At 40.6% G+C, this 16,980-nt stretch overlaps 2 protein-coding genes across 2 annotated transcripts in view; one reads left to right on the top strand and one right to left on the bottom strand.

Annotated features, from left to right (window-relative positions):
* The window catches only part of fryb (furry homolog b (Drosophila)), a 55,362-nt gene extending 49,155 nt beyond the window's left edge, over positions 1-6,207 (bottom strand). Inside the window, exon 1 of the mRNA XM_061802381.1 lies at positions 6,076-6,207. The gene's annotated coding sequence lies outside the window, so the exon portion shown is untranslated. The remainder of the gene's footprint in view (positions 1-6,075) is intronic.
* An 8,746-nt stretch (positions 6,208-14,953) lies between these two features.
* LOC133491941 (mesenteric estrogen-dependent adipogenesis protein-like) lies at positions 14,954-16,980 on the top strand. The gene is made up of 5 exons (XM_061803698.1): positions 14,954-15,271; positions 15,900-16,003; positions 16,149-16,267; positions 16,339-16,491; positions 16,722-16,980. The coding sequence occupies exons 1-5, from the start codon at positions 15,069-15,071 to the stop codon at positions 16,734-16,736; spliced, it is 594 nt and encodes a 197-aa protein (XP_061659682.1). The 5' UTR covers positions 14,954-15,068; the 3' UTR covers positions 16,737-16,980.

Below are 16,980 nucleotides of genomic sequence, written 5' to 3'. Positions count from 1 at the left end.
GATACAGTATATTCCAACTACAATTTGATAGCTTTCAATTAGTGCCCTGTGCCCGGGCTCCAGTACTCTCTCATGAGGATAAGCAGCTTAGAAAATGGTTGGATGGATGGATGGGTCAGTTGCTCTGGTGGGATGCAAGCAGCCGTCAGTGCTGCAGAGTGCAATGGTGCCCCCTTGAGCCCATTCTATCAGTCACATCTGGTATTGTCAAAATTAAAGGCCCTCAGGAGAAATACTGGCAATCAGAAATATTGTACAGTACATTAACGACTATGATAACCCCAGGTAATAGTCTTAAGAGTGTTAGAAAGGGTGCTACACAACAATATGGGCGAATTTTGCTCATACTGTGCATGGAACTGGAGAATATGTGCCCAAAAGAGAAACTTCAATTAAGAATGGCTAAATAGAGTCAAAAGGACACATGAAAATGGATCAAATGCCATTAAGAATGGACACTGTAATGCAGAATTCAAATTAGACTAATACCATTGCAGGAAATGGACACAAATTAACATAAATTGGAGGTTCATAACTAAAACTGAATAACTGAATCATAATGACAAGGTAAAATGGACACAGAATTGAGTCAAAAAGATAATTTGAAACAGAAAAAACGTCACCAAAATGGATGCTTCAAAACAAAAGGCCGAACTGAGTAAATACAACATGTTGGAGATGAGCCAAATGTCCATGAAATGTACATTTCAAATCAAAATTACTGAATTGTGTCAATGGAATTCATACGCTGATCACATTAAAAAAAAATCCGGAAAAATGACTCGAAACGGGAAAAAAAATATTCAAATCTTGAAAAAAAAAACATCTTTGGTAAATTCTGGGGGTGTCCATCTCCTCTTATTCACATAAACAGCGCTGTTAAGACAGGGAGTGGATTCCGAGGAATGTGTGTGCATTGTGCACGTGTGCTTTTGTGTGCATGTTTATGTGTGTGCAGACTTGCCCGGCCGAAGGACCACACCGTGTAAACCGGCAGGCGTGTGTGGCGCCAGGTGGTATCCGTGGCAACAACGATGACAATGAGTAAAGATGGGAGTGAGTTCACGACATGTCGGTGGGGGGGTTATTTTATTGGAAGGTTAAAAACAAGTATGCTCTTTTTCCCCACCAGCAAGAAATACTCAACCTGTAGTCTCCAACGAACAATTAAAGGAGACATAAATTATGGAAAATAACCTTTTCACGTTTGTTCTCAAATAATTTAGCATCTGAAATCTCTGCAAACCTGTTAAATGTGAAATGTGTCAAACAAGTAAATCTCAAGTCATCAATATATTTTAAAAAATGTGTCTGTGAGGGAGACCTTTTGAATTTTGCCCGAGGTGAGGCAAATTCACATAATAATAAACACGCCTAGCAAGATCCAGGCTCGCCACTGACCCATAAATATCGCCATGACACAAAATATGCTATATCAGGCATGAGGATTTCGGCAAATATGGTAACCGATCTTTCGGTTCTGTTGATTTTTGTCCTGGGAAACGGTGGGAAACGATTTTTCGGTTCCCATTGATAATGCTCATGGGAACTGGTTTTTACATGGACTTCAAAATAAAGCCTTAGAAGGCATGAGCATTTGTCTTTTACGCTTAGCAACCAACATGTTTGACTAACGTTTGAGTGAATAACTCGACCTTGCGCATGCGTAGCGCAGAAGCGGAAACCGGTGCTGTTTGTAAACCACACTGACAAAGCTGGGCATTTTAATCATTAAAAATAAAGGGGTTCATGTAGGTTCGTTTTATACAGATTGTTGTATTTCGTTGAGAACTTGTTTTACATTCCACACATGGGCGAATTTTATTAAAAGTAAGCCCAGAGATCTGGGAAACAGACTTTCGGTTCTGTGTTTTCTCAGGCTGGGTAACGACACGGTAACGGAACGATCGTTTCCGTGAAATGCTCATGCCTTCTATATCGCCATCATTCTTGGAGTATTTGACAAAATCATGCCACAGAAATGTCGCTAAGACACCTGGGAACTGATTTGAGTTGTGAGAATAAAATGCACAAAATGTCTCCTTGTTACACGGACGTCTCGGGTGACTTAAATTGCATGTCGTCAACACCGCGGGTACTTTTGGGGTTCCACTGTACTTAAAAAAAAAAAAAAACATTAAGAAGGATCCAGAGACAACCTAAAAAGAAAAATAGAATCCCACCTATGCTCAGCAAAATTAGCAAACAATCCATTTGTGACCCCACACAATCATCATTAGCATCGTGGCCAACGACTGACCCACTTTAAATGACCTGCAGAGTGGATGGATTGAACAAGATGCATGTAAAAACAGAAAAAAACAAAACATGCAATTTGACATTAAAATAAAATGACAATGCCATTATTTAAGATGAAAAAGATTGGCTTTATCCCCCCAACAACCCCCCCCCCCCCCACACACACACACCTTTCTGGGATTTCTCACAACACCAAACAAGCAGTGAAACGGGATTTTCCCGCTAGTTAGCTCTTTTCTCATCGTCAACGTGAATCTAACTTTAACAAAAATAATATAAACATACTTATTTCCACAGTTAATTTGAAAATAAGAGCTTCAATGGACACTTAAAGCCAAGATGGCAGAACTGAGACAATGCAGTCCTGCAACTCAAGAGCAGAATTTATTTTTATTTTTCATGATGGATGATTTGGGACCCTTATTTTGTATAACTACTGATTTGTTAAATCTTTTGAATTTGGCAGACTTTTTAACAACACTTCTCTGTGGTGTGACAAATGTAAAAGACTTTGGGGGTCATTTACAGGGTCTTTAATAAAAAAAATTTATGATTGAGATAGGAGTTACATTGTCGTTCATAAGTGTCAACCAAACCTGAGCATTATGATCTATGCAACCTACAGAATCTCCTTCGATTGGGTACTCCATGTTGAGTCGGTGACCCAAACTGACAGAACAATGGAGTTAAGTGGGTCGCCGATGCAGACAGCCTGTGACAAACAGCTGGTGAGATGGAGGGTCCCTAGGGGGGCTGGATGATGAGGCGAGGGCCCGACTCTCGATATTTGTGTGGGTCAGCGCCCAAGACTCGCCCAAAATGTGTGCGTGTACTAGACACCAGTATTAAAAAAAAAAAAAAAAACATTTCCCTGAGCAATATCAAGCAAGAAATTGGGTATCATGACTATCATGAGTTGGTGCACGAAACCCTTTCGAGAAGATATGCACGGGAAGACACAGGAAGTTTGCTATGTTGGTTTGAAGTGGACATTTTAAGGTCATTTTGGTCATTACCATGGGCCCTTCAAAAAAAAAAAAAAGTCTCAAAAAGACAGGAATTCTGACACTTTGGTTTGAAGCGCCCATTTTTGGGCCATTTTTTCCATTTCCAGGGGTCCTTCGAAACCAAACACATACAAGAGATTTTGTCTTGATTCCGATTAAATTTGAACTTTGCATACCAGCGAGATGAACAATAAAATACATTGTAAATAAAATTCTCATCCTCATCACTGAGCGTGGGTAGATCCCGATGGCCAAATATGATGATGACTTGCTATAAAATGCGCACTCAGCAACGTCAAATGTGGTAGACATGTCCATCCTGAGCAGACGGACAGAAAAAACCCTCAAGAAGCCATGTGTGAAAAGATACAGGAAGTCTGCCACAATGGTTTGTAGTTGACGTTTTAGGCTAATTTAGGCCTTTCCAGCGGTCCTTAAATGATGAACTCCTCAATGATTTGTCTGATTTTTACCAATTTTAGACATACAGCGAGGGGTAACATTGATTGCAAAGGTTTTGAGTTTACGCCACTGCAAATGTTGTGACTATACTGTTAAAGGGGAATTCCGGTGGTTTGCATTAACAATGTATCCAATAGGTCATGTAATATGTACTCTATCTTGACAATGTGACGTTAAATCCTCTCTCATTTAATAGTGTTTTGGGAAGATTTTTATCGACGATTACGAATTTTCAGGGGCGCTGCCATTTTCGTGAGTCACATGACCTACGTGGGCGTATGTGGCGTCTTACGTGCCGTTCCAAACGCTCGATTACATGGGACACCATTTAAACCCAGTGCTGATTTCTCGGATTTATCCTCATCTGATGAAGAAAATAGCAGTATCGGTTGATCGGGAAGACTTCATACAGACTTGAACCTGTGGCTGTAAAGTATACAACTTTTCAGAGCGCCAACCTGTATGGTTTCTTTCGGCTTGGCCCGATAGGGGTCGCCGGAGCGCGTCATCTTAGATGAAACGCTCATATTTGTTTGGCACAGTTTTGACGCCGGATACCGGATTCCTGACGCAACCCCTCAGGGGGAGTGGAGACCCCATTGGGGTACGAACTCACAACCTCTGGTTTACCAAACCAATGCTCTAACCACTGAGCTATGGGGCCTCTAGGAGCGCCAACCTGTATAAACTACCCAGAAAATCCTTATGGAGAGCAAAAAAAAAAAAAACCCTAAAACATACCGAAGCAAATTATATGTCAAAATAACGGAGGGAAAAAACACATTGTTTTTCAATTATTTTTATTGTACATCTCCAAAATCATAATATCTGAAGTTAATGTCTAATTATCAAAGTCTATTTAGTGGCATTACTGTGTTCATAATTGTATACATGTGTAATTTTCTTCACCAACTCTAAATGCCGACCCTTCGGCTGGAAATTACAGCATCCATCCATATTGACTTTGCATTGCAATAATGCTGTCAGTGTTTCTGGAGCAAGTGATTTTCTGAACTCTTTGTGAACTTTTCTCACTACACTGAAGATCCTTTCACAGTCTGCGTTGCTGTGAGGTAAGCAAAGCACTGCTTCCATCACTTTGCAGAGATGATGGCACATTGGTTCTAACGTACCCAAACTCACGGCGGACTCCCGGTGACGCTGCGCGGTGGAAAAATGTGTCATCGGCTATTTTGAGGAACCACTTTGGAGGAGGAGGAAGGTGAACGCTGCCGATGTGCGAGCCGGAACGCCAGCAAGTCGACCGCAAACGCTCTACTAGTGAGCTCGACCGACCGCGACGAAAAACTGTTGGGAAACCACAAGAACTTTTTGGGGAGAACGGAATTTGGTCTGCAGTTTCAGAATCCATATGATTTGTGATATACGGCCGTATGCATAAGATTCACCACAAAATCCGTATGAACTACGGCTAAATCATATAGTTGACGGGTATGGAGCAGCGAGCTTACGGCTCTGCCGCTCGGCGGCATTATTTACAGCCACAGGTACAAATCTAAATTGAAGTATTCCGCCGTCTTCCCCGATCAACCGATACTGCTATTTCTTCATCAGATGAGGACAAATCCAAGAAATCAGCGCTGGGCGTAATGGTGTCCCATGTAATCGAGCGTTTGGAACGGCACGTAACACGTCCCATCCGCCCACGTAGGTCATGTGACTCGCGAAAATGGCAGCGCCCCTGAAAATTCGTAATTGTTGATAATAATATTCCCAAAACACTATTAAATGAGAGAGGATTTAACATCACATTGTCAAAATAGAATACATATTACATAACCTAATGGATCCATTGTTAATGCAAACCAGAGGAATTCACCTATAAGACTCAGTCACAATCTTGACTAGCTTTAATGGTAAAGCCAAACACAGCCACAATAAGTCACAATCTTGACTAGCTTTAATGGTAAAGCCAAACACAGCCACAATAACGTTAAATCTAATAACATAATTTTATATTTAACATGAATCAACATAACAATTCTTTCCAGTCCAAAGCCTGGCCCATTGCCACTAATTTCATATGGGTGGTCTCTGCTGATAATAACAATTAGCAATGCTAATTTGGCTGGCTGCCTTGTATGATCTAATGTACGATTAGCATATTTAATTTCTCGTAGAAGCAGGCTGGCATTATTCACGAAGTGGTCTCCTTTTTTCTGATACATCCCTCCGTGCCCAAAGCTAAGTCCTTAGCCGCAAAGCTAGCCCCGGTGGTCGTCACATCTGCCATCAAAACATCGACTGCCTCCCTGCCTTTTGTGGACAGCGCCAGGCAAGCAGGCTCGCCGAACAGCCCCGACACGACGCGAAATCACAACTGTACCTTCTCTTCGTCGACGTGTGGGCTCACTGAGCCATCTCGTGCCACCAATTCAACCTGGTATCGTGAGGTTTGTGCGGCTTGTTTTCATCCGTCCGTCTGTCTCGCCTCGTCGCTCCGGTTGGCAGTCCCAACAGCACCCCGGCAGCGAGATTCCCCCCCCCCCCCCAGGGCAACGCCCCTAGCAACCAATCAGCAGCTCCCGTTCGGGAACCTGCCGCTGAGGTCGTCTCCTATTGGCGGTGTTCGTCAACTTTGTCGCGAGGGGCGCACCTCGGCCCAAGGGCAGGACACCTGCCATGGAGGATGCTGAGAAGCGAGTCGGTGAAATGATGAGAAAAAGACGAAAAAAAGAAAAGAGAAAGAGGAGAGCAATTGATCTTTTTGTGAAATGAAAAGGAAAGCAGCTCTGCAAAAGAATGATTTGTTTTGAGTTATAGTCAGGCAGCATGGTGGCCGACAAAATCTTTACGAGGACCTCTGGAAATGTACAAATTGACCCTAAAATGGCAGCTTTCAACCAAAATGGTACTTGTAAGTTCTATAGCATGGCTTCTTGAGAATTTTTTTTGTGGGTCAGTGGATGCTGGACCTGCCTGACAAATTTCCTGCTGTTAAGAGAAATCGCCTTCAGAGGGGGGTGATTTGTTCAGAATTTATGAAGTTAACTTAATGGAGTTTCTTGTTTTATACCAAGTCTTCAAACTATTGCTCTGATGCTCTAGCCACTCACAATGAACTACACACTTCTTATTTCGCAATATTTAATTTTGTGTATATTAGAGCAACCTTCCTTCCGATGTTTCATGACAAAACAACACAACCTGGCCGAAAGAAAATTAACACGAGGAGGCAGTGGTGGCCTAAACACAAATCAGAACCACTGACCCATACAACAAGGGCCTAATGTTTTCTTTTTACATAAAATTGTATTCATTTATTCCCAACAGTCTATTCTCTTCCTTTTCTTATATTTATGTTGGCTGTACTAGTTCCAGTATATGTTTGATTGGTTTTTGTCCAATCATATTTCAACCTGTAAATCTGCCAAGGGGGATTTGAACCAGTTGTGCTGGGCGACGAGATAAAAGAAATACAAATGATATTTCTATCAAAAGTGAACAGGAAGTTAGTCATTTTGGTTTGAAACAGCCATTTTCAGCAAATTCCTATGCCTTCTTGAGAATTTGTTCAAGGCAAAGTCCCATTTAAAGGCACGGTAACATACAAATATACAACTTTCATAACACTCTATATTGTTGAATTAAATGCTATTTTTTTGTTGTTGTTGTTGAAACAGCAACAACACCACAAAAAAAAAAGGATTTGATGTTTGTGATCACATGAAAATGTATCACTTGGCAACCTGAGAAACTTTTGTTTGGAAAAAAAAAAAAACAAATGGAAAAAAAAAACCTGGACGCACGTGAGCAAATAGCAGCCATGTGTTTGCGTGCACGTGTATTTGTATATATTTTTGTGTGTGTACACAGTGATGGGTGATAGGTGGACGCTTTGTGTTGACAAAACATACATTAACCTACTTGAGTGACACATAATTCTATTTTTGTTCTTTGGCTTTTATCCAAGTGTCCCAATTTAATCTCCAGTGCACCTTTGAGAAATTAATGCAGCCCTATGGGGGCACAAACCAGTGCAATCTGTAGGCCGGTCCCAAGCCTGGATAAATGCAGAGGGTTGCGTCAGGAAGGGCATCCGGCGTAAAAACTGTGCCAAACAAATATGAGCGTTCATCTAAAGAATCCCATACCGGATCGGTCGTGGCCCGGGTTAACAACGCCCGCCCCCGGCACTGCTAACCTGCAGGGTGTCGGTGGAAATTCAGCTACTGTGGGTCGAAGACAAAGAAGAGGAGGAAACCGGATCCAGCGTCAGAAGAAAAAGAGGAATGCACAGAGCCTACAACTGAGTGTAGGGACTTTGAATGTTGGGACTATGACAGGAAAAGCACAGGAGTTGGTTGACATGATGATTAGGAGAAAGGTTGATATTCTGTGCATCCAAGAGAGCAGGTGGAAAGGTAGTAAGGCTAGAAGTTTGGGAGCAGGGTTTAAATTATTCTACCACGGAGTAGATGGGAAGAGAAATGGAGTAGGGGTTATTTTAAAGGAAGAGCTGGCTAAGAATGTCTTGGAGGTGAAAAGAGTATCAGATCGAGTGATGAGACTAAAATTTGAAATTGAGGGTGTTATGTATAATGTGGTTAGCGGCTATGCACCACAGGTAGGATGTGACCTAGAGTTGAAAGAGAAATTCTGGAAGGAACTAGATGAAGTAGTTCTGAGCATCCCAGACAGCGAGAGAGTTGTGATTGGTGCAGATTGTAATGGACATATTGGTAAAGGAAACAGGGGCGATGAAGAAGTACGTACGGGTAAGTACGGCATCCAGGAAAGGAACTTTGAGGGACAGATGGTGGTGGACTTTGCAAAAAGGATGGAGATGGCTGTAGTGAACACTTATTTCCAGAAGAGGGAGGAACATATAGTGACCTACAAGAGCGGAGGTAGAACCACGCAGGTAGATTATATTTTGTGCAGACGATGTAATCTGAAGGAGGTTACTGACTGTAAAGTAGTGGTAGGGGAGAGTGTAGCTCGACAGCATAGGATGGTAGTATGTAGGATGATTCTGGTGGTGGGTAGGAAGATTAAGAAGACAAAGGTAGAGCAGAGAACCATGTGGTGGAAGCTGAAAAAGGAAGAATGTTGTGCAGCCTTCCGGAAAGAGGTGAGACAGGCTCTCGATGGACAACCGAAGCTCCCGGAAGACTGGACGACGACAGCCAAGGTGATCAGAGAGACAGGCAGGAGAGTACTTGGTGTGTCATCTGGTAGGAAAGGGGAGAAGGAGACTTGGTGGTGGAACCCCAAAATACAGGGAGTCATACAAGGAAAGAGATTAGCGAAGAAGAAGTGGGATACTGAGAGGACTGAGGAGAGGCGAAAGGAGTACATCGAGATGCGACGTAGGGCAAAGGTAGAGGTGGCAAAGGCTAAACAAGAGGCATATGAAGACATGTACACCAGGTTGGACACGAAAGAAGGAGAAAAGGATCTCTACAGGTTGGCCAGACAGAGGGATAGAGATGGGAAGGATGTGCAGAAGGTTAGGGTGATTAAGGATAGAGATGGAAATGTGTTGACTGGTGCCGGTAGTGTGCTAAATAGATGGAAAGAATACTTTGAGAAGTTGATGAATGAAGAAAATGAGAGAGAAGGAAGAGTTGAAGAGGCAAGTGTGAAGGACCAGGAAGTGGCAATGATTAATAAGGGGGAATTCAGAAAGGCACTACAAAGGATGAAAAATGGAAAGGTAGTTGGTCCTGATGACATACCGGTAGAGGTATGGAAGCAATTTGGAGAGATGGCTGTGGAGTTTTTGACCAACTTATTCAGAATAATAGCGGGCGAAAAGATGCCTGAAGAATGGAGGAAAAGTGTTCTAGTTCCCATTTTTAAGAACAAAGGGGATGTTCAGAGCTCTGGGAACTATAGAGGAATAAAGTTGATGAGCCACACAATGAAGTTATGGGAAAGAGTAGTGGAGGCTAGACTCAGGACAGAAGTAAGTATCTGCGAGCAACAGTATAGTTTCATGCCTAGAAAGAGTACCACAGATGCATTATTTGCATTGAGGATGCTCGTGGAAAAGTACAGAGAAGGTCAGAAGGAGCTACATTGTGTCTTTGTGGATCTAGAGAAAGCCTATGACAGAGTACCAAGAGAGGAACTGTGGTACTGCATGCGTAAGTCTGGTGTGGCAGAGAAGTATGTTAAAATAGTACAGGACATGTATGATGGCAGCAGAACAATGGTGAGGTGTGCCTTAGGTGTGACAGAGGAATTTAAGGTGGAGGTGGGACTGCATCAGGGATCAGCTCTGAGCCCCTTCCTGTTTGCAGTGGTAATGGATAGGCTGACAGATGAGGTTAGACTGGAATCCCCTTGGACCATGATGTTCGCAGATGATATTGTCATATGCAGTGAAAGCAGGGAGCACGCAGAGGAACAATTGGAAAGATGGAGACATGCACTGGAAAGGAGAGGAATGAAGATTAGCCGAAGTAAAACAGAATATATGTGCGTGAATGAGAAAAGTAGAGGGGGAAGAGTGAGGCTACAGGGAGAAGAGATAGCGAGGGTGGACGACTTCAAATACTTGGGGTCAACAATACAGAGCAATGGAGAGTGTGGTCAGGAAGTGAAGAAACGGGTCCAAGCAGGTTGGAACAGCTGGCGAAAGGTGTCTGGTGTGTTATGTGACAGAAGAGTGTCTGCTAGGATGAAGGGCAAAGTTTACAAAACAGTGGTGAGGCCGGCCATGATGTACGGATTAGAGACGGTGGCACTGAAGAAACAACAGGAAGCTGAACTGGAGGTGGCAGAAATGAAGATGTTGAGGTTCTCACTCGGAGTGACCAGGTTGGATAGGATTAGAAATGAGCTCATTAGAGGGACAGCCAAAGCTGGATGTTTTGGAGACAAGATTCGAGAGAGCAGACTTCGATGGTTTGGACATGTTCAGAGGCGAGAGAGTGAGTATATTGGTAGAAGGATGCTGAGGATGGAGCTCCCAGGCAAAAGAGCGAGAGGAAGACCAAAGAGAAGGTTTATGGATGTGGTGAGGGAAGACATGAGGGCAGTTGGGGTTAGAGAGGAAGATGCAGGAGATAGGCTAAGATGGCAAAAGATGACACGCTGTGGCGACCCCTAACGGGACAAGCCGAAAGGAAAAGAAGAAGCACCTTTGAGAAATTTTCAATAGCAAGACTCGAGATTTCTCAAGACTTTTGAAAACAATTCATCATATTTAGGACTTTCCAAAGGCCGCTTCCTTCAAATTTTAGGGTAAGGGTAACCAAACACAGACAGTTTTGATTGAATGTTTGCCTTTTATGCGAATAATATGAATAAACAGTCAAGTTGAAAATGCTCAAACAGAATTGGTATAAGGTCAGGACAAGCAAATAAAAGGGGCAAGCGGCACTTAGGGATAATAGGTACAAATATAGGCAGACATTGAAATTAATGTACGCAACATGCACATAAGCACATCAGTAGGTAGGCTAGACCATAATATCTGAAACCAAGACTTGCCCGAGACCAGGACTCGACAAGACCACAAACGTTTGGGAATTGAAACCGCGTCAAGCCCGAGACAAATCAAGACCAGGAACATAGAAATCCATTTTGAAAACCATGACATAGATCAGGGGTGCTCGATGTGTCAATTGTGATCGAACCAGTTTTGGTCGAACGTGTGACAGCGTGCCAAATCAAAAAAAAAAAAGACATCAGCCTGGTGTATTTTTCATTTTTTTTTTTTTTACATTTCGGCAGCACGTGGAAGTTTCTCTCACAGCGACCTTGCTGCTCGGGCACACACTCCTGCATAGTTTACCCAACACCGCCCCCCTCAGCTCTTAAAGGGGTATACTCATAATTACAAATGTTGCAATCCTTACACGCACTCCATCAATGTGTTTTGTAATGACAGTGTCCACCGTCGCTGCTTTAGTTAGCAACACAGTCTGGGCAACGTAGAGCAAAGACGAGCTAGACATGCTGCTTATGTTTACTTTCGATATTAATGGAGAAAGTTAAAAAAGAAATGCTGTTGTTTTAAGATGGAACGAGTACGTGAATAATTGAAGAAAAAGTGGTTCAACTGGACCAAATTTTCTCTTTTTTTAGTAAAAAGGTCTGGTCTGAAGCCAAAGTAGAAAGTACAGGATGAGATGGTGTGTAATGTTAAAATTCCACCTTGGCACAGTCTGATTGAGGATGAAAGCGCAGACAATACACTGCACAAAAAGCTAATTCTGTATTTTAAATATAGGAGGCAACATCAACCTTAAATTAACCTTAAAACTCTTTGGGAGCATCATTCAGCTTTCATCATGCATCCCGAAAGATATTCTGCAAGCAATAATTCTGTTTTACACCAAGAAAAACAGACGGATATCATTGTCGGTTAAAAAAGAAATGAAACAAAATTGGAAGCGAACTTTCAAATTTATAGTTCATAGTCGGCTTGGTTCGGTTAGCAATGTATTTTTTGTTTGTTTGTTGATATTTTCATTGTAAGTACTGCTTGAAAAGTAGATCTTTGGGTAAAGAAGTCTGGGCACCCATGACATAGATGAACTCTTCAAAAGAATTCTTGTTTCATTTTTATACATTTGATAGTCAAAACCAGTTTCGAACTGGTCTTGCGTTATTGTTTGCTACTGCAATTTGTAAATGTGAACTCTTAATGCATGGGAGTACTCTCTGGTTTGTCTGGTGCAAAGATCAAAACCGACGTGCACTTGTACGTAGACACCAGAGGTCGTCGTATTGAGGCCATTGAGTTCGACAGGAGAAAAAAAAAGAGAAAGAAAAGAGAGAGATGCGTGTGAAATGAAAAAAAAATAAACGAGGGAATCTTTTTGTTAAATGTTTCATTATGGAGGAAAATATATCATTAATAGTTATTAATTAGTAATCAATTACCGCTTTATAAGAAAAAAGATGGCATTTTAGAATAAAATATCAAAATTTATAAGAAAAAATAGATGTAGTTTCCAAGAAAATGAGGATTGAGGAAAAAGATTACATTTTACAATATTTTTTTTATTTCATGACAAAAAAATGTCATTGATCTGAATAGAGATAGTTGTCTTTTTATTAAAAGAAAATCTTCAGAGAAAAATCCAGATGTTATTAGAAGGGAAAAATGAATTTGCGAGAGGAAAAATTTACTTTTAGGGAAAAAAAACATTGAGTAAAATTTGAACATTATCAGAGACAGGTATGGGATTTAAAAAAGAAAAAAAAGAATTACAAAAATAGGATTTACAAGGTAATAATGTGTGATTTCACACACAAAAAATAGATTTTACAAAAAAATCAAATATTAAGAAAAACAATTAATTTTATGACAAAAAATGTTAATTTTCTGAAAAGAATTTTAGGAGTGAAAAAGATGTAGTTTTTAGGTTAACTTTTTTTTTTAATTATGAGCAAAGTAATTTGGGGAGAAAATGTTATGTGACTGCATGAGTAAAGGCGGCATGAAATTAAAAAGATTGAAAAAAAATGCGATTTACAGGAAAATCTCTTGAATTTTCAAGAGAAAGGTAAAAAGGGGAGCTCTGGGTACACGAATTAAAAAAGTAATTTTATGAGGAAAATAAATCATATTGAGACAAAATGTGTATCTTTATGAGAAGAAATGTAATGTTATGAATAAAATTAATCACAAAAGAAAAAAGCTATAATTTTTAAGAAAGAAATGTTGTGCATTAAAAAAATTTAATTTTATAAAAAAATGTAAAAATGATTAAACAATACATAATTTGTAGATGCTTTACATGAGAAAAAGCTCTGACATTGTTCCATAAAAGAACAAACAAAAACTCTTACATTTAATTTTATTAAAAAAATATTTTTGACAAAAAAATTTCACGAGTAAAAGATATCATTTACAATAATTTTATTTCTTTTTTTTTTACCAGAACTCTTTTTATGAGATAAAAGATTGTCATTGCAATAAAAAAATATATATGGCCAAAAACATCCCATTAGATGAGGAAAAACTTTTTTTTTTTAATGAAAATGAAGTGTAATTATTTTCAGAAAGACTTCAAACCACTTACAGAAATGAGGCACTAAATGTGGCTCGCCACTCTTTGCAGACATCTGGAGCAAGTGAGTCAAACAATTTGAACCGCAGAAACTCCCAAAAAAAAAGAAAAGCTTTCCTCAACTACTTTTACAGGAAAACAAAACCTCATTTGGCAACTGGGAATGTATACAGCAGAAAGTGTGATGATGAGGGCAAAGTGTGCAAACAGATAGCGGGAGGGGGGGGGGGGAATAAAAAGGACTTGGTGTGAATTATGGACGTCAGCGGAAGCAATCGGACAAACGCCGGCCAGCGTGCGCAAACACGCTGTGGAGCCAAATATGGAAAAAAAGAAGTGATAAAGATATTCCGTGTGACTCACTGTTCAAGTATAAAGGTTTGCAATGACCATTTATACCTCTATGATTTATATTTCAATGATTTTTACAAGGGAAGAATGGCCTCAATTATGTAAGAAATGGCTATCATTTGTCATTTAACTTTCAGAATTTTTATGAGAAAAACATTTCATTTTACCAGAAAAAAAAAAAAAACATTACATTTCATGAAGAAAATACAGGTATACTGTTACAAGAAGAAAGCAGTAATTCGGAAGAAAAAGTACGTAACTTTACAAGGGTCAGAAATGTCACGAGAAAAAAAAAAAAAAAATCCAACATTCACTTTCTGAGGAAAAAAGATATGAACATTTTTTTTATTTCATTGTGCAAAGTCACAATAGCAAACAAAGCAAACATACAAAAAAAAAACAACCTTCAGCAAAAGAAAAATGATGTATATCCATCGATTTTCTTAGCCGCTTATCCTCACGCAAATTAATGACGTTTTAAGACCACTTCTATCATTTTCAAGCTGTTCAAGAGACTTTTAAGGTCCACCATGACCACATTTAAGCCTTCTAAAGGCCACTTTTATTTACCACATCTAAGAATAACACTATAAAATGTGGCAAGTTTTAAATGATATTTTCCATGACGTTTAAGATTTTTTTTTCAGACAACTTTGATCAAATTTAAGACTTTTATATAGAAACTTTTTAGACCACTGCTAACACTTCTACACTTATAAAGAGTGAACAAACTAACAAAAACGAACGCCTTATTTATTTCTGCGATAGTATGCTATTTTATGTAATTATAGAGGACTTCTGTAACTCCTAACTTTGCGTAGGTAATAAAGCACGTATTACCCTTATCTTTTTCTTTGCTTTTATCAAACATAAGACTTTATAGTTGACTTTCAGTTTGATAGGTGCCCGGAAGTGGCACGTTCTTACCACGGGTAGATTTCCGGTGTTATAAAAGCAAGAGACGCGGAGTAGTCACTTTGACGAAGTAGTCAACATGGAACGAGAAGCGCAAGACAGCTTGCCGAGGATGACAGTGACGGAGCTGGGGGACTTTCTCCGGGGACCCCCGAACGGCTTCTCGGTGGAGAGCAATCCGCTCCGCAGCGTCGTCCGCGGGGACCCCGACACGAGCCTGCTGCTGGCCGACCCCTGCGACACGTCCGCGGGCAGCGTCGTCTTCCACGGCTCGCTGGGCAGGTTGGTTTGGGGCCGGGAATGGGGGAAAGATTTTTGTTTTGTTTGTTTGTTTGTGAGATTTGTTGCGTTAAAGTTACGTTTCAACAATGCGATGAAAGTTTCGGCAACACGAATTCAAGTTAAAAAAAAAAAAAAAAAAAAAAAAGGTAATCCTTTGCCATCAAAAATCAGAAAGTATTTCTTTAACTTTTTTTTTTTAAAAAAACAAGATTTAATGGTGTGTTTAAATAACGTGTTTGAATTGGATATTTAGGTATAGCAACGTTTTATTTTTCAATAAAACGATGATTCATCGAATTTGCATTTTGATGAAGTGGGAATTGTTTAAGTACAAGAATTTAGTTTTTTGAAGTAAGAAATGTTTAAATAAAGGAATTAAAGGTATGTGTCCATAAAGTTATACAATTAGATGTTTAGTTTTGTTTCAACAGTGATGAATATTTCCATGTATGAATTAAAGTGGTGCTTCAACAAGACGATAAATGTTCATATTAAAAGGTAGAATATATATATATATATATATATATATATATATATATATATATATATATATATATATATTCTTTTTAGAAGAAAAAGGCAATATCATTAAAGGTATTTTTTTTTCTTCCTCCAAACAACTAAACAGGAGCATCACGTTGACAGACTTGTGGCAGTACAGCGACTTCCGGAGGAGCCTGGTGTCCAAAAACATTTTCGTGCTGGTAGCCACGCGCATGCCTCAGAGCACAGGTATTTGTTATTCTGTACCGAATGCTGAGATACGAGCATTACACGCCTACAGCTGTATTGTAAATTACATAAATATCATTTCCTCCTATTGGTTGAATGCAAGCTCACACGAATCTGTTTTGAGCGTGTGTTTGATTCCTTGCAGAGGTAGCGAAGCTCTATGTGGTGTGCATGCGGGGCGCTGACCCAGTGGTGCGGTGGCACATGGAGGCGGGCTTGAACTGGGCCATCTCGTCAGTGGCGGGCGAAAGCTACGAGGTGGAAGTGAGTCAAACTCGAAGCGCTGGATGATTGTCTTTGTTTTAAAAAGTTCACTTTCAAGTCGTCCTCCCCAGGTGGACCTGACCGACGCACTGGACACGTGGGCGGCCAGCAACATGGCCGGTATCAGACCGGAGTGGGTTGACGCCTCCTTCACGCTCAAGTACCACTCGGATGCACTTTTTGACTTCCCGCACTGGCTGGGATTCAGCAAGAGGAAGTTCAAGGTTGGACTCCGATTTCTTATACAGAATGCCGATACTGATCCTCGTATTGTGTTTCCACAAACAGTCGCCATGATTGCTGTGCGACAAACATTCACACCGAAGTGTTTTTACGGTTCTAGATTGCCGTGGTGACGTTGCATTGATTTCAATTTGTGCCACGGAACGCGATGAATGCTGAGACACGTACACGCAAACGGTACCCCGACGCTAACGTGTCGTCTCGTTGACAGTTGCGACTCTCCTGATGCGGACGGAGGACCGACTTTGTGGGGAAAAATGCGATTGGACGCCGCCGCCCGGAAAACAACTCTCTTGCATTATGCTGTCGTATGATGGATGTGATGTTTTGCACTGATGCGTTTATACACTTTTTATACTTTACATTGTTTTTATTGTATGTTCAGATATATGCCCCCCCCCCCTTCCCAAAAAAGGTGCTGTTTTGGGTGGTGATTCATTTTTATTGCCAATAAAGTGATTTGGACCCGG

Source organism: Syngnathoides biaculeatus, chromosome 18, assembly GCF_019802595.1.
Source record: "Syngnathoides biaculeatus isolate LvHL_M chromosome 18, ASM1980259v1, whole genome shotgun sequence".
NCBI classification, from domain to species: Eukaryota; Metazoa; Chordata; class Actinopteri; order Syngnathiformes; family Syngnathidae; genus Syngnathoides; species Syngnathoides biaculeatus.
The sequence above is the reverse complement of the archived record's forward strand: the minus strand, read 5'-3'. Positions and strand labels throughout refer to the sequence as shown.